Source organism: Rana temporaria, chromosome 13, assembly GCF_905171775.1.
Source record: "Rana temporaria chromosome 13, aRanTem1.1, whole genome shotgun sequence".
NCBI lineage: Eukaryota > Metazoa > Chordata > Amphibia > Anura > Ranidae > Rana > Rana temporaria.
Genome location: NC_053501.1, coordinates 121,811,234 through 121,828,957, shown reverse-complemented (window position 1 = coordinate 121,828,957; position 17,724 = coordinate 121,811,234). Strand labels below are relative to the sequence as shown.

The 17,724-nt window shown below is 47.0% G+C and overlaps 1 protein-coding gene across 1 annotated transcript; it reads right to left on the bottom strand.

Annotated features, from left to right (window-relative positions):
- Window positions 1-2,551: 2,551 nt before the first annotated feature.
- LOC120920150 (putative L-aspartate dehydrogenase) lies at window positions 2,552-13,978 on the bottom strand. The gene is made up of 6 exons (XM_040332065.1): window positions 13,641-13,978; window positions 13,507-13,568; window positions 11,143-11,287; window positions 10,795-10,879; window positions 9,104-9,253; window positions 2,552-2,779 (listed from the first exon to the last, which is right to left on the bottom strand). Exons 2-6 carry the CDS (start codon window positions 13,550-13,552, stop codon window positions 2,552-2,554), a joined length of 654 nt encoding a protein of 217 aa, XP_040187999.1. The 5' UTR covers window positions 13,553-13,568; window positions 13,641-13,978.
- Window positions 13,979-17,724: the final 3,746 nt, after the last annotated feature.

Sequence of the window (17,724 nt, the reverse complement as noted above, 5' to 3'; positions counted from 1 at the left end):
AGGTTAGGTGTTAGGTTTAGGGTTGGGGTCAGGGGTTAGGTTTAGGGTTGGGGTCAGGGGTTAGGTTTAGGGTTGGGGTTAGGGTTAGGTTTAGGGTTGGGGTCAGGGGTTAGGTTTAGGGTTGGGGTTAGGTTTAGGGTTGGGGTTAGGGGTTAGGTTTAGGGTTGGGGTTAGGTTTAGGGTTGGGGTTAGGGGTTAGGTTTAGGGTTGGGGTTAGGGTTAGGTTTAGGGTTGGGGTTAGGTTTAGGGTTGGGGTTAGGTTTAGGGTTGGGGTTAGGTTTAGGGTTAGGGGTTAAGGTTAGGGGTTAAGTTTAGGGTTGGGGTCAGGGGTTAGGTTTAGGGTTGGGGTTAGGGTTAGGTTTAGGGTTAGGTTTAGGGTTGGGGTCAGGGGTTAGGTTTAGGGTTGGGGTTAGGGTTAGGTTTAGGGTTGGGGTTAGGTTTAGGGTTGGGGTTAGGTTTAGGGTTGGGGTTAGGGGTTAGGTTTAGGGTTGGGGTTAGGTTTAGGGTTAGGTTTAGGGTTGGGGTCAGGGGTTAGGTTTAGGGTTGGGGTTAGGGTTAGGTTTAGGGTTGGGGTTAGGTTTAGGGTTGGGGTTAGGGGTTAGGTTTAGGGTTGGGGTTAGGTTTAGGGTTGGGGTTAGGGGTTAGGTTTAGGGTTGGGGTTAGGTTTAGGGTTGGGGTCAGGGGTTAGGTTTAGGGTTGGGGTTAGGTTTAGGGTTGGGGTTAGGGGTTAGGTTTAGGGTTGGGGTTAGGTTTAGGGTTGGGGTTAGGGGTTAGGTTTAGGGTTGGGGTTAGGTTTAGGGTTGGGGTCAGGGGTTAGGTTTAGGGTTGGGGTTAGGGTTAGGTTTAGGGTTGGGGTTAGGTTTAGGGTTGGGGTTAGGTTTAGGGTTGGGGTTAGGGTTAGGGTTAGGGTTAGGGTTAGGGTTGGGGTCAGGGGTTAGGTTTAGGGTTGGGGTTAGGGTTAGGTTTAGGGTTGGGGTTAGGTTTAGGGTTGGGGTTAGGTTTAGGGTTGGGGTTAGGGGTTAGGTTTAGGGTTGGGGTTAGGTTTAGGGTTAGGTTTAGGGTTAGGTTTAGGGTTGGGGTCAGGGGTTAGGTTTAGGGTTGGGGTTAGGGTTAGGTTTAGGGTTGGGGTTAGGTTTAGGGTTGGGGTTAGGGTTAGGTTTAGGGTTGGGGTTAGGTTTAGGGTTGGGGTTAGGGGTTAGGTTTAGGGTTGGGGTTAGGTTTAGGGTTGGGGTCAGGGGTTAGGTTTAGGGTTGGGGTTAGGTTTAGGGTTGGGGTTAGGGGTTAGGTTTAGGGTTGGGGTTAGGTTTAGGGTTGGGGTCAGGGGTTAGGTTTAGGGTTGGGGTTAGGTTTAGGGTTGGGGTCAGGGGTTAGGTTTAGGGTTGGGGTTAGGGTTAGGTTTAGGGTTGGGGTTAGGTTTAGGGTTGGGGTTAGGTTTAGGGTTGGGGTTAGGGTTAGGGTTAGGGTTAGGGTTAGGGTTAGGGTTAGAGATTTCCATTGGCCCAAATTCCTGCTTTTTTTTCTGCTGGATGGTCTCCATGGAGCTCCTCACCTGGGATCAGCCAGGGTTAGGGTTAGGGTTAAGGTTAGGGGTTAAGGTTAGGTGTTAGGTTTAGGGTTGGGGTCAGGGGTTAGGTTTAGGGTTGGGGTCAGGGGTTAGGTTTAGGGTTGGGGTTAGGGTTAGGTTTAGGGTTGGGGTCAGGGGTTAGGTTTAGGGTTGGGGTTAGGTTTAGGGTTGGGGTTAGGGGTTAGGTTTAGGGTTGGGGTTAGGTTTAGGGTTGGGGTTAGGGGTTAGGTTTAGGGTTGGGGTTAGGGTTAGGTTTAGGGTTGGGGTTAGGTTTAGGGTTGGGGTTAGGTTTAGGGTTGGGGTTAGGTTTAGGGTTAGGGGTTAAGGTTAGGGGTTAAGTTTAGGGTTGGGGTCAGGGGTTAGGTTTAGGGTTGGGGTTAGGGTTAGGTTTAGGGTTAGGTTTAGGGTTGGGGTCAGGGGTTAGGTTTAGGGTTGGGGTTAGGGTTAGGTTTAGGGTTGGGGTTAGGTTTAGGGTTGGGGTTAGGTTTAGGGTTGGGGTTAGGGGTTAGGTTTAGGGTGGGGGTTAGGTTTAGGGTTAGGTTTAGGGTTAGGTTTAGGGTTGGGGTCAGGGGTTAGGTTTAGGGTTGGGGTTAGGTTTAGGGTTGGGGTTAGGTTTAGGGTTGGGGTTAGGGGTTAGGTTTAGGGTTGGGGTTAGGGGTTAGGTTTAGGGTTGGGGTTAGGTTTAGGGTTGGGGTCAGGGGTTAGGTTTAGGGTTGGGGTTAGGTTTAGGGTTGGGGTTAGGGGTTAGGTTTAGGGTTGGGGTTAGGTTTAGGGTTGGGGTCAGGGGTTAGGTTTAGGGTTGGGGTTAGGTTTAGGGTTGGGGTCAGGGGTTAGGTTTAGGGTTGGGGTTAGGGTTAGGTTTAGGGTTGGGGTTAGGTTTAGGGTTGGGGTTAGGTTTAGGGTTGGGGTTAGGGGTTAGGTTTAGGGTTGGGGTTAGGTTTAGGGTTGGGGTTAGGTTTAGGGTTAAGGTTGGGGTTAGGGAGCTCCTCACCTGGGATCAGCCACCAGAACGCCGATCACACCATCGAATCCTAGCGTGTGGGCAGCCATGCATGCAGCGGCCATTGTGTTGACGTTATTGGGGGCCACGGGGCACAAGCCACGCACTGGACCTTCATATAGAATTGTCCGACCATCAACAGCTCGATTCTTCTGTGCTAGCTCACCCTTCAGATGAAGACTGTCCGGGTGTTTGGTCATGGTGATCCTCAGACCCTACAAGAAAGAAAAACACTGGAGAATTGTCTGCAGTCTATGAACTATGATGTCATAGATCATCTATTTCTGTCCTACACCCCTCAATCCAATTTTGGGGCCCTCCACACTTATGTTCTCTGTTGTGGTGACCAATTACTGACCTCAGTGATCAATCAGTGAGCTCGGTGACCAACCAGTGAGCTCGGTGACCAATCAGTGAGCTCTGTGATCAATCAGTGAGCTCGGTGACCAATCAGTGAGCTCTGTGATCAACCAGTGAGCTCTGTGATCAATCAGTAATCTCTGTGACCAATCAGGTAGCTCTACAATCAATCAGGGAGCTCTGTGACCAATCAGTGATCTCGGCGATCAATCAATGAGCTCTGTGGCCAATCAGTGAGCTCTGTGAACAATCAGTGAGTTCTGTGACCAATCAGTGAGCTCTGTGATCAATCAGTGAGCTCTGTGATCAATCAGTGAGCTCTGTGACCAATCAGGTAGCTCTACAATCAATCAGTGATCTATGTGACCAATCAGTGATCTCTGTGATCAATCAGTGAGCTCTGTGACCAATCAGTGAGCTCTGCGATCAATCAGTGAGCTCTGTGACCAATCAGGTAGCTCTACAATCAATCAGTGATCTATGTGACCAATCAGTGATCTCTGTGATCAATCAGTGAGCTCTGTGACCAATCAGTGATCTCTGTGATCAATCAGTGAGCTCTGTGACCAATCAGTGAGCTCTGTGACCAATCAGTGAGCTATGTGACCAATCAGTGATCTCTGTGATCAATCAGTGAGCTCTGTGACCAATCAGTGATCTCTGTGATCAATCAGTGAGCTCTGTGACCAATCAGTGAGCTCTGTGACCAATCAGTGAGCTATGTGAACAATCAGTGAGTTCTGTGACCAATCAGTGAGCTCTTTGACCATCAGTGAGCTCTGTGAACAATCAGTGAGTTCTGTGACCAATCAGTGAGCTCTGTGAACAATCAGTGAGTTCTGTGACCAATCAGTGAGTTCTGTGACCAATCAGTGAGCTCTTTGACCAATCAGTGAGCTCTGTGATCAATCAGTGAGTTCAGTGGGTGAAGCCATTAATTCTGTTACAATTCATCAATTTATTCTCTTCCCCATCCCCCGCACGTATTTTTGGAAACAAGAGGAGTGCAGAAAAAAAAGAACATGATAAAATGTAAAGAGACCACGAGAACGTGTCCGGTGTGTTAGGACCGGTTCTCTTTCTTGTCATCTAAAAACTTGAAATCACCAAAAAAACACAAGAAATGGTTTGATCCGTAATTGAGACCACGTGAGATCATAATCAGTGATTGCGACCACGTGAGATCATAATCAGTGATTGCGACCACGTGAGATCATGATCAGTGATTGCGACCACGTGAGATCATGATCAGTGATTGAGACCACGTGAGATCATAATCAGTGGTTGCGACCACGTGAGATCATGATCAGTGATTGAGACCACGTGAGATCATAATCAGTGGTTGAGACCACGTGAGATCATGATCAGTGATTGAGACCACGTGAGATCATGATCAGTGATTGAGACCACATGAGATCATAATCAGTGGTTGCGACCACGTGAGATCATGATCAGTGATTGAGACCACGTGAGATCATGATCAGTGATTGAGACCACGTGAGATCATGATCAGTGATTGAGACCACGTGAGATCATGATCAGTGATTGCGACCACGTGAGATCATGATCAGTGATTGAGACCACGTGAGATCATGATCAGTGATTGAGACCACGTGAGATCATGATCAGTGATTGAGACCACGTGAGATCATGATCAGTGATTGCGACCACGTGAGATCATTATCAGTGATTGAGACCACGTGAGATCATGATCAGTGATTGAGACCACGTGAGATCATGATCAGTGATTGAGACCACGTGAGATCATTATCAGTGATTGAGACCACGTGAGATCATGATCAGTGATTGAGACTGTAAAGGCTACCCAGGTAGTGAGAGGGTATCAGCCGTTGGAGACGTCCTTTTCCCTGGCAAGTTGCTGTATGCAAGTACCGCCGGTATATCCCATCCACAAGATCCAGAGAGAGAGTCAGGCTCGGCTGTGAAAGGAGCAGAATAATAGTCCCATAGAATCCCCTTTTCAAGAACGAGACGGGGCTGCGTTTTAAAGGGCCAAAAAAGACTGACTTTTTAATGGTACATTCACCTAGCTTATATGTGGCTACAAGCTGTTACAGGAACAATGACTCTCCGCCCCCCCTCCTCACACAGTGGGGGGGCTTCAATACAGATACTTTAAAATAATGACATCTCCTTGAGTTAATCACTTAATCAGTATCTAGATGTTTCGGCCCCGAGATACATTTAACATGACCTGATCAGGCACATTCCTTTCTCAATAGAATTCAATTAACCTTTAGAACAATACACACTCACAGATAATCCCATCAGCCTACACCTGACAGAAGACTGCTAACCACACAAAAGAGAGTCAATTAGCTGAAGAAAGGGGGGCATTAGAATTTAGGAGTGAAAGAGTCACTCTACAATTAACCCTTTGTATGCCCCACTGCATGAGGATTATAGATGTCCAGGCAAGATACCTAGTTCCGTTACAGAGACCACCTGAGATCATGATCGGTGATTGAGACCACGTGAGATCATGATCAGTGATTAAGACCACGTGAGATTGTGATCAATGATTGAGACCACGTGAGATCATAATCAGTGATTGAGACCACGTGAGATCATAATCAGTGATTGAGACCACGTGAGATCATGATCAGTGATTAAGACCACGTGAGATCATGATCAGTGATTGAGACCACGTGAGATCATGATCAGTGATTGAGACCACGTGAGATCATGATCAGTGATTGAGACCACGTGAGATCATAATCAGTGATTGAGACCACGTGAGATCATGATCATTGATTGAGACCATGTGAGATCATGATCAGTCATTGAGACCACGTGAGATCATGATCAGTGATTGAGACCACGTGAGATCATGATCAATGATTGAGACCACGTGAGATCATGATCATTGATTGAGACCACGTGAGATCATGATCAGTGATTGAGACCACGTGAGATCATGATCATTGATTGAGACCACGTGAGATCATGATCAATGATTGAGACCACGTGAGATCATGATCAGTGATTGCCCATCTGCATGCCTCACTGTGCCCATCTGCATGCCTCACTGTGCCCATCTGCATGCCTCACTGTGCCCATCTGCATGCCTCACTGTGCCCATCTGCATGCCTCACGTTGTCCATCTGCATGCCTCACTGTGCCCATCTGCATGCCTCACTGTGCCCATCTGCATGCCTCACTGTGCCCATCTGCATGCCTCACTGTGCCCATCTGCATGCCTCACTGTGCCCATCTGCATGCCTCACTGTGCCCATCTGCATGCCTCACTGTGCCCATCTGCATGCCTCACTGTGCCTATATTTCTGTGCCAATCTCCCTACCTGATGTGCTGAAAAACTCGGCTTATACTCGAGTATATACGTAATAAAAAAATAAGTCCATAAAAATGCCTAAAAACACCGGAAACCATCACCATTCTCCATTCCACTTGCAGGCAACATTTTACCGGGGGGTAGGTATATTGACGACATCCTTCTCCTATAGAGGGGAGATCCGGAGTCCCATGATACTTAATTGGAATGATCGGGGTATGTCTGAGCTATGAGGCCAGCTTTACCTCCATTCATTTCCCTGTGAGCAACATTTTACCGGGGGGTAGGTATATTGACGACATCCTCCTCCTATAGAGGGGAGATCCGGAGTCCCTTGATACTTAATTGGAATGATCGGGGTATGTCTGAGCTATGAGGCCAGCTTTACCTCCATTCATTTCCTTGAGATAACAGTCGCTGAGCAACATTTTACCGGGGGGTAGGTATATTGACGACATCCTCCTCCTATAGAGGGGAGATCCGGAGTCCCATGATACTTAATTGGAATGATCGGGGTATTTCTGAGCTATGAGGCCAGCTTTACCTCCATTCATTTCCTTGAGATAACAGTCGCTGAGCAACATTTTACCGGGGGGTAGGTATATTGACGACATCCTCCTCCAATAGAGGGAGATCCGGAGTCCCTTGATACTTAATTGGAATGATCGGGGTATTTCTGAGCTATGAGGCCAGCTTTACCTCCATTCATTTCCTTGAGATAACAGTCGCTGAGCAACATTTTACCGGGGGGTAGGTATATTGACGACATCCTCCTCCAATAGAGGGAGATCCGGAGTCCCTTGATACTTAATTGGAATGATCGGGGTATTTCTGAGCTATGAGGCCAGCTTTACCTCCATTCATTTCCTTGAGATAACAGTCGCTGAGCAACATTTTACCGGGGGGTAGGTATATTGACGACATCCTCCTCCTATAGAGGGGAGATCCGGAGTCCCTTGATACTTAATTGGAATGATCGGGGTATGTCTGAGCTATGAGGCCAGCTTTACCTCCATTCATTTCCTTGAGATAACAGTCGCTGAGCAACATTTTACCGGGGGGTAGGTATATTGACGACATCCTCCTCCTATAGAGGGGAGATCCGGAGTCCCTTGATACTTAATTGGAATGATCGGGGTATGTCTGAGCTATGAGGCCAGCTTTACCTCCATTCCTTTCCTTGAGATAACAGTCGCTGAGCAACATTTTACCGACGGGTAGGTATATTGACGACATCCTCCTCCTATAGAGGGGAGATCCGGAGTCCCTTGATACTTAATTGGAATGATCGGGGTATGTCTGAGCTATGAGGCCAGCTTTACCTCCATTCCTTTCCTTGAGATAACAGTCGCTGAGCAACATTTTACCGGGGGGTAGGTATATTGACGACATCCTTCTCCTATAGAGGGAGATCCGGAGTCCCTTGATACTTAATTGGAATGATCGGGGTATGTCTGAGCTATGAGGCCAGCTTTACCTCCATTCCTTTCCTTGAGATAACAGTCGCTGAGCAACATTTTACCGGGGGGTAGGTATATTGACGACATCCTCCTCCTATAGAGGGGAGATCCAGAGTCCCATGATACTTAATTGGAATGATTGGGGTATGTCTGAGCTATGAGGCCAGCTTTACCTCCATTCCTTTCCTTGAGATAACAGTCGCTGAGCAACATTTTACCGGGGGGTAGGTATATTGACGACATCCTCCTCCTATAGAGGGGAGATCTGGAGTCCCTTGATACTTAATTGGAATGATTGGGGTATGTCTGAGCTATGAGGCCAGCTTTACCTCCATTCCTTTCCTTGAGATAACAGTCGCTGAGCAACATTTTACCGGGGGGGTAGGTATATTGACGACATCCTCCTCCTATAGAGGGGAGATCCGGAGTCCCTTGATACTTGATTGGAATGATCGGGGTATGTCTGAGCTATGAGGCCAGCTTTACCTCCATTCCTTTCCTTGAGATAACAGTCGCTGAGCAACATTTGGAATTTAAAACTTATTTCAAGCCTAGCGACCGGAATGGTCACATCGATAGTTGCCACCATGCACAGCGGCACAAATCAATGCCACGCAGCCGGAGGAACTGATTTCTTATCACAAAATCGATTTTTAGAGAAGTGTTATAGATCTCTAGATCTCGATACAGATCACCTTTCCTTGCTGATTGAACGCCCCAAACCTGACAATAAATTCAGATGGTCCTTTTTCACCATTTATTCCCCTCCATCCCGACAGATTAAGGAGATAATTAAAAAACATTGGGGAATCCTTCTGAGCGACAGATATTTCCAGAACAGGCTGGTGTTATATTTAGAGGGGCTCGGTCAATAGAAGGGAAAATTGCGCCTAATGTGATCGATCCCCATTCTTTCTTTCAGCAATGTAAGGGCCGATCAATCCATGCCGGGAGTGTAATGTGATAGACAACTTGTGATAGACGTAAAACACATTCACTTCATCGGTCACACAACATATCTACTCCATGAAGAACTACGAGATTCATCCTTTCCTTATTGACTTGTCCCTCTCATGGGACGTACTATCAGGACGTTTTTGGTGCAGGTCAACGAACGTTTGGCCAACATCAGGAAAGGAAAGTTTAGTCAAAGTGTTCCCCGTCATTATTTATAACGTCATCATAAAGATCCCATTGGAACAGTTTCAAATCATTGATAAGTTTGTTCAATCACAACCAATCACTATTTATATACTATTGGTACATTGTTCACTGTACACTACATTTCACATCAACATTTTACAGATAAACCAAATGGGATCATGCCAACTTATAGGCCTCCAGGGGGTTCAGGATCGCCAAACCTTGAAATACATCGAACATTTGAAGTTGAAACATTTCTCACTTTAAGGGTCCCGCGGTCTGCCATTCTCTGGATATCTTCTCCTCCCCATAATGCACCACTGGGAACGTACAATGTATGTCCAGAGGTGGTCGCTGTCTCCCTCAGTCTGCGCTCAATGTCGGGATCTGATAATACGGTGGGGGATCCGATCTAAACAGATACAGGAAGTCCATAATACCATGGTGGACAGCATTGTCTTCTGTACACTCTATATATTCTTTGGGCACCCATAGACTTCCACATGTTCTCAAACATGAGGAGGGGAGGGGATGGTGACGAAGGGAGGGGATGGCGAAGAAGGGAGGGGATGGTGAAGAAGGGAGGGGATGGCGAAGAAGGGAGAGGATGGCGAGGAAGGGAGGGGATGGTGACAAAGGGAGGGGATGGCGAAGAAGGGAGGGGATGGTGAGGAAGGGAGGGGATGGTGAAGAAGGGAGGGGATGGTGAAGAAGGGAGGGGATGGTGAAGAAGGGAGAGGATGGTGAAGAAGGGAGGAGATGGTGAAGAAGGGAGAGGATGGTGAAAAAGGGAGGGGATGGTGAAGAAGGGAGGAGATGATGAAGAAGGGAGAGGATGGCGAGGAAGGGAGGGGATGGTGACGAAGGGAGGGGATGGTGAAGAAGGGAGGGGATGGTGAAGAAGGGAGAGGATGGTGAAGAAGGGAGGGGATGGTGAAGAAGGGAGGAGATGGTGAAGAATGGAGGGGATGGTGAAGAATGGAGGAGATGGTGAAGAATGGAGGGGATGGTGGGAAAGGGAGGGGATGGTGAAGAAGGGAGAGGATGGCGAAGAAGGGAGAGGATAGTGAAGAAGGGAGAGGATGGTAAAGAAGGGAGAGGATGGTGAAGAAGGGAGGGGATGGTGAAGAAGGGAGGGGATGGTGAAGAAGGGAGGGGATGGTGAAGAATGGAGGTGATGGCGAAGAAGGGAGGGGATGGTGAAGAAGGGAGGGGGTGGCGAAGAAGGGAGGTGATGGTGAAGAAGGGAGGGGATGGTGAAGAAGGGAGGGGATGGTGAAGAATGGAGAGGATGGTGAAGAAGGGAGGGGATGGTGAAGAATGGAGGAGATGGTGAAGAAGGGAGGGGATGGTGAAGAAGGGAGGGGATGGTGAGGAAGGGAGGGGATGGCGAAGAAGGGAGGGGATGGTGAAGAAGGGAGGGGATGGTGAAGAAGGGAGGGGATGGTGAAGAATGGAGAGGATGGTGAAGAAGGGAGGGGATGGTGAGAAAGGGAGGGGATGGTGAAGAAGGGAGGGGATGGTGAAGAAGGGAGGGGATGGTGAAGAAGGGAGGGGATGGTGAAGAAGGGAGAGGATGGTGAAGAAGGGAGGGGATGGTGAAGAAGGGAGAGGATAGTGAAGAAGGGAGAGGATGGTGAGGAAGGGAGAGGATGGTGAGGAAGGGAGAGGATGGCGAGGAAGGGAGGGGATGGTGAAGAAGGGAGAGGATAGTGAAGAAGGGAGAGGATGGTGAGGAAGGGAGAGGATGGCGAGGATGGGAGGGATGGTGAAGAAGGGAGAGGATAGTGAAGAAGGGAGAGGATGGTGAGGAAGGGAGAGGATGGTGAGGAAGGGAGAGGATGGCGAGGATGGGAGGGATGGTGAAGAAGGGAGAGAAATTGAGAGGATGGGGGAGGGGGAGATAGGAGATGGAGGGGAGGGGACACAGACAAAACACGGAACGTTCCTTACCATAACGTTGGCTGCAGATAGGAAATGTTCTCCGTAATCTCGGGTTATATCGGGGTGAGCCACTTCCACAATCAGATCCGCCTGCCTGTAATCAGAAGTTATTGATCGATAAAGTTTTATACAGGAATGGAATTATTACGCTCCATGTTTTTGGCGTCATTCTTTTCATCTCTTGGAAGGTTTCAGAATTTCCACAAAGGGGGAATATTAAAGGAGACGCCCCCTGTGTGATGACATCATCCGATGTCATCAATGTAATCACATGTCCTGCTTATTGATCTATAGATGAATCTTCCTCCAATTGTATTATTTATTGATATAACCCCTCCCCCCCCCAGCATGTGTTACCGGGTCTGGAATTGGGAAAGTTGGTGGAGTTGTAGCCGAGGGTCGATCACCCCATCCATCTTCTTCATCGTTCTGTTCCAGACAAAGGCCAGCTCCAGACCACACTTCTCTCCTTCCTCCAGAATCTTCTGGGCCAGGAAATGGCCTGTCAGTGAGAAGAGGACCTGTCACTACAAACTCATCCATGACATCACAAATCTCATCCATGACATCACAAAACTCATCCATGACATCACAAATCTCATTCATGACATCACAAAACTCAACCATGACATCACAAAACTCAACCATGACATCACAAAACTCAACCATGACATCACAAAACTCATCCATGACATCAGAAAACTCATCCATGACATCACAAAACTCATCCATGACATCACAAATCTCATCCATGACATCACAAATCTCATCCATGACATCACAAAACTCAACCATGACATCACAAAACTCATCCATGACATCACAAATCTCATCCATGACATCACAAAACTCATCCATGACATCACAAAACTCAACCATGACATCACAAAACTCATCCATGACATCATAAACTCATCCATGACATCACAAAACTCATCCATGACATCACAAAACTCAACCATGACATCACAAAACTCAACCATGACATCACAAATCTCATCCTTGACATCACAAAACTCATCCATGACATCACAAATCTCATCCATGACATCACAAAACTCATCCATGACATCACAAAACTCATCCATGACATCACAAAACTCATCCATGACATCACAAAACTCAACCATGACATCACAAAACTCAACCATGACATCACAAATCTCATCCATGACATCAGAAAACTCATCCATGACATCACAAAACTCATCCATGACATCACAAAACTCATCCATGACATCACAAAACTCAACCATGACATCACAAAACTCATCCATGACATCACAAAACTCATCCATGACATCACAAAACTCATCCATGACATCACAAAACTCATCCATGACATCACAAAACTCAACCATGACATCACAAAACTCAACCATGACATCACAAATCTCATCCATGACATCAGAAAACTCAACCATGACATCACAAAACTCAACCATGACATCACAAATCTCATCCATGACATCAGAAAACTCATCCATGACATCACAAAACTCATCCATGACATCACAAAACTCATCCATGACATCACAAAACTCAACCATGACATCACAAAACTCATCCATGACATCACAAAACTCATCCATGACATCACAAAACTCATCCATGACATCACAAAACTCATCCATGACATCACAAAACTCAACCATGACATCACAAAACTCAACCATGACATCACAAATCTCATCCATGACATCAGAAAACTCATCCATGACATCACAAAACTCATCCATGACATCACAAAACTCAACCATGACATCACAAAACTCATCCATGACATCACAAAACTCAACCATGACATCACAAATCTCATCCTTGACATCACAAAACTCATCCATGACATCACAAATCTCATCCATGACATCACAAAACTCATCCATGACATCACAAAACTCATCCATGACATCACAAAACTCATCCATGACATCACAAAACTCAACCATGACATCACAAAACTCAACCATGACATCACAAATCTCATCCATGACATCAGAAAACTCATCCATGACATCACAAAACTCATCCATGACATCACAAAACTCATCCATGACATCACAAAACTCAACCATGACATCACAAATCTCAACCATGACATCACAAAACTCATCCATGACATCACAAAACTCATCCATGACATCACAAAACTCATCCATGACATCACAAAACTCATCCATGACATCACAAAACTCAACCATGACATCACAAAACTCATCCATGACATCACAAAACTCATCCATGACATCACAAATCTCATCCATGACATCAGAAAACTCAACCATGACATCACAAAACTCAACCATGACATCACAAAACTCAACCATGACATCACAAAACTCATCCATGACATCACAAAACTCAACCATGACATCACAAATCTCATCCATGACATCACAAATCTCATCCATGACATCAGAAATCTCATCCATGACATCACAAATCTCATCCATGACATCACAAATCTCATCCATGACATCACAAAACTCAACCATGACATCACAAAACTCATCCATGTGTGATCAATACATGGAAATCCCGAGACTCCACACACATTGATCATCTGGTGACAATGACATCTGAAAGTGGGAGGGATCTATTAGGTGACCCGTTTCCATCCAATCCGCCGGACAGATGGGGAACAGACCGGACCGGATTGGACTGGATGCCGGAGGGTATCAGGCAATCCTATGATAAGAACGGTACCGGAAATCACCTTACCGACATGGCCAAAGCCAACGATCCCGATCCTCCTCTTGGCCTCCATAGATCGGGTTTGATAACTGGAAATAAAGAAATGCCGTGTGTTGGGTGATTGGCACCTCAATGTCATCTCAGAGTAATCGATCACTTACCTGCTATCCAATGTATGATATCCAATCTCACTTTACAAGCCAGAGATCAGGCCATAAACGTATCGATTGGTCAGATAATGTCCCCTCCCCCAATGACCAAGGTTACGGCTTCCCTGGACAATCTCCAAGTATTCTTATGAAATGGGAAATCTCTTCATGATTGTAACATCTGAGAAACGATCGTTTTCCTGCCTTTCCCAGAAATAAAATCTCCAATCATTGGTCCTCCTCCCCCGGGAATGCTGTGCGGAGTGCGCATGCCGGGACTTTGTACCTCCAATCACCTCTGCAGGGAAAGTTCACCTGAAGACAGTCAATTATTTACTCCGCCGCTGGTGACTTCCTGTTGTGTAACTCAGAGAGACCAACAGCATTGTAACACCCTGAGCCCAATACCATTCCCATCAATTCATTCCCATCCATCCATTCCCATCCCTTCATTCCCATCCATCCCATCCATCCATTCATTCCCATCCATCCATCCCATCCATCCATCCATCCCATCCATCCCATCCATCCATCCATTTATTCCCATCCATCCATTCCCATCCCTTCATTCACCCATCCACCCATTCCCATCCATTCATTCATTCCCATCCATCCATCCCATCCATCCATTCCCATCCATTCATTCCCATCCATCCATCCATCCCATCCATCCATTCCCATCCATTCATTCCCATCCATCCATCCCATCCACCCATTCCCATCCATTCATCCCCATCCATCCATCCCATCCATTCATTCCCATCCATTCATTCCCATCCATCCCATCCATCCATCCCATCCATCCATTCCCATCCCTTCATTCCCATCCATCCATCCGATTCATCAATCCATTCCCATCCATCCCCATCCACCCATTCATCCATCCCCGTCCATCCCATCCATCCATTCCCATCCATTCATTCATCCATCAATCCCATCCATCCCATTCATTCCCATACATCCATTCCCATCCATTCATTCCCATCCATTCATTCCCATCCATTCATCCCCATCCATCAATCCCATTCATCAATCCATTCCCATCCATTCATTCCCATCCATCAATCCCATCCATCCCATCCATCCATTCCCATCCATCCCATCCATCCATCAATCCCATCCATCCCATTCATCCATTCCCATCCATTCATTCATCCATCAATCCCATCCATCCCATTCATCCATTCCCATCCATTCATTCCCATCCATCCCATTCATCCATTCCCATCCATTCATTCCCATCCATCAATCCCATCCATCCATTCCCATCCATCCCATCCATCCATCCATTCCCATCCACCCATTCATCCATCCCCATCCATCCCATCCATCCATTCCCATCCATTCATTCATCCATCAATCCCATCCATCCATCCCATCCATCCATTCCCATCCATTCATTCATCCATCCATTCCCATCCATTCCCATCCATTCCCATCCATTCATCCCCATCCATCCCATCCATCCATTCCCATCCATTCCCATCCATCCATCCCATCCATCCATTCCCATCCATCCATTCCCATCCATCCATCCCATTCATCAATCCATTCCCATCCATCCCATCCATCCATCCCATCCATCCATTCCCATCCACCCATTCATCCATCCCCATCCATCCCATCCATTCATTCATCCATCAATCCCATTCATTCCCATCCATCCATTCCCATCCATCCATTCCAATCCATCCATTCCTATCTATTTATCCCATCCATCCATTCCCATCCATCCATCCATCCATTCCCATCCATCCATTCCCATCCATCCATTCCCATCCATCCATCCCATCCATCCATTCCCATCCATCCATCCATCCATTCCCATCTATCCATCCCATCCATCCATTCCCATCCATCCATTCCCATCCATCCATTCCCATCCATCCATCCCATCCATCCGATTCATCAATCCATTCCCATCCATCCCCATCCACCCATTCATCCATCCCCGTCCATCCCATCCATCCATTCCCATCCATTCATTCATCCATCAATCCCATCCATCCCATTCATTCCCATACATCCATTCCCATCCATTCATTCCCATCCCTTCATTCCCATCCATTCATCCGATTCATCAATTCATTCCCATCCATCCCATCCATTCATTCCCATCCATCCATCCCATTCATCAATCCATTCCCATCCATCCCATTCATTCCCATACATCCATTCCCATCCATTCATTCCCATCCATTCATCCCCATCCATCAATCCCATTCATCAATCCATTCCCATCCATTCATTCCCATCCATCAATCCCATCCATCCCATCCATCCATTCCCATCCATCCCATCCATCCATCAATCCCATCCATCCCATTCATCCATTCCCATCCATTCATTCATCCATCAATCCCATCCATCCCATTCATCCATTCCCATCCATTCATTCCCATCCATCCCATTCATCCATTCCCATCCATTCATTCCCATCCATCAATCCCATCCATCCATTCCCATCCATCCCATCCATCCATCCATTCCCATCCACCCATTCATCCATCCCCATCCATCCCATCCATCCATTCCCATCCATTCATTCATCCATCAATCCCATCCATCCATCCCATCCATCCATTCCCATTCATTCATCCATCCATTCCCATCCATTCCCATCCATTCATTCACATCCATTCATCCCCATCCATCCCATCCATTCATTCCCATCCATTCCCATCCATCCATTCCCATCCATCCATTCCCATCCATTCCCATCCATCCATCCCATCCATCCATTCCCATCCATCCATTCCCATCCATCCATCCCATTCATCAATCCATTCCCATCCATCCCATCCATCCATCCCATCCATCCATTCCCATCCACCCATTCATCCATCCCCATCCATCCCATCCATTCATTCATCCATCAATACCATTCATTCCCATCCATCCATTCCCATCCATCCATTCCCATCCATCCATTCCTATCTATTTATCCCATCCATCCATTCCCATCCATCCATCCATCCATTCCCATCCATCCATTCCCATCCATCCATTCCCATCCATCCATTCCCATCCATCCATCCCATCCATCCATTCCCATCCATCCATCCATCCATTCCCATCTATCCATCCCATCCATCCATTCCCATCCATCCATTCCCATCCATCCATTCCCATCCATCCATCCCATCCATCCATCCGATTCATCAATCCATTCCCATCCATCCCCATCCACCCATTCATCCATCCCCGTCCATCCCATCCATCCATTCCCATCCATTCATTCATCCATCAATCCCATCCATCCCATTCATTCCCATACATCCATTCCCATCCATTCATTCCCATCCCTTCATTCCCATCCATTCATCCGATTCATCAATTCATTCCCATCCATCCCATCCATTCATTCCCATCCATCCATCCCATTCATCAATCCATTCCCATCCATCCCATTCATTCCCATACATCCATTCCCATCCATTCATTCCCATCCATTCATCCCCATCCATCAATCCCATTCATCAATCCATTCCCATCCATTCATTCCCATCCATCAATCCCATCCATCCCATCCATCCATTCCCATCCATCCCATCCATCCATCAATCCCATCCATCCCATTCATCCATTCCCATCCATTCATTCATCCATCAATCCCATCCATCCCATTCATCCATTCCCATCCATTCATTCCCATCCATCCCATTCATCCATTCCCATCCATTCATTCCCATCCATCAATCCCATCCATCCATTCCCATCCATCCCATCCATTCATCAATCCATTCCCATCCATCCCATCCATCCATCCATCCATTCCCATCCACCCATTCATCCATCCCCATCCATCCCATCCATCCATTCATTCATCCATCAATCCCATCCATCCATCCCATCCATCCATTCCCATCCATTCATTCATCCATCCATTCCCATCCATTCCCATCCATTCATTCCCATCCATTCATCCCCATCCATCCCATCCATTCATTCCCATCCATTCCCATCCATCCATTCCCATCCATCCATTCCCATCCATCCATTCCCATCCATTCCCATCCATCCATCCCATCCATCCATTCCCATCCATCCATTCCCATCCATCCATCCCATTCATCAATCCATTCCCATCCATCCC

Excerpts from the sequence above, each read along its gene's own strand:
- LOC120920150 (XM_040332065.1), bottom strand. The coding sequence starts at position 13,552 with ATGGAGGCCAAGAGGAGGATCGGGATCGTTGGCTTTGGCCATGTCG. Across the intron at positions 10,880-11,142 it reads CTTTCCCAATTCCAGACCCG|GCAGGCGGATCTGATTGTGG; the intron begins GTAACACATGCT and ends TTCTGATTACAG. Across the intron at positions 2,780-9,103 it reads CAGACCGCGGGACCCTTAAA|GGTCTGAGGATCACCATGAC; the intron begins GTGAGAAATGTT and ends TCTTTCTTGTAG.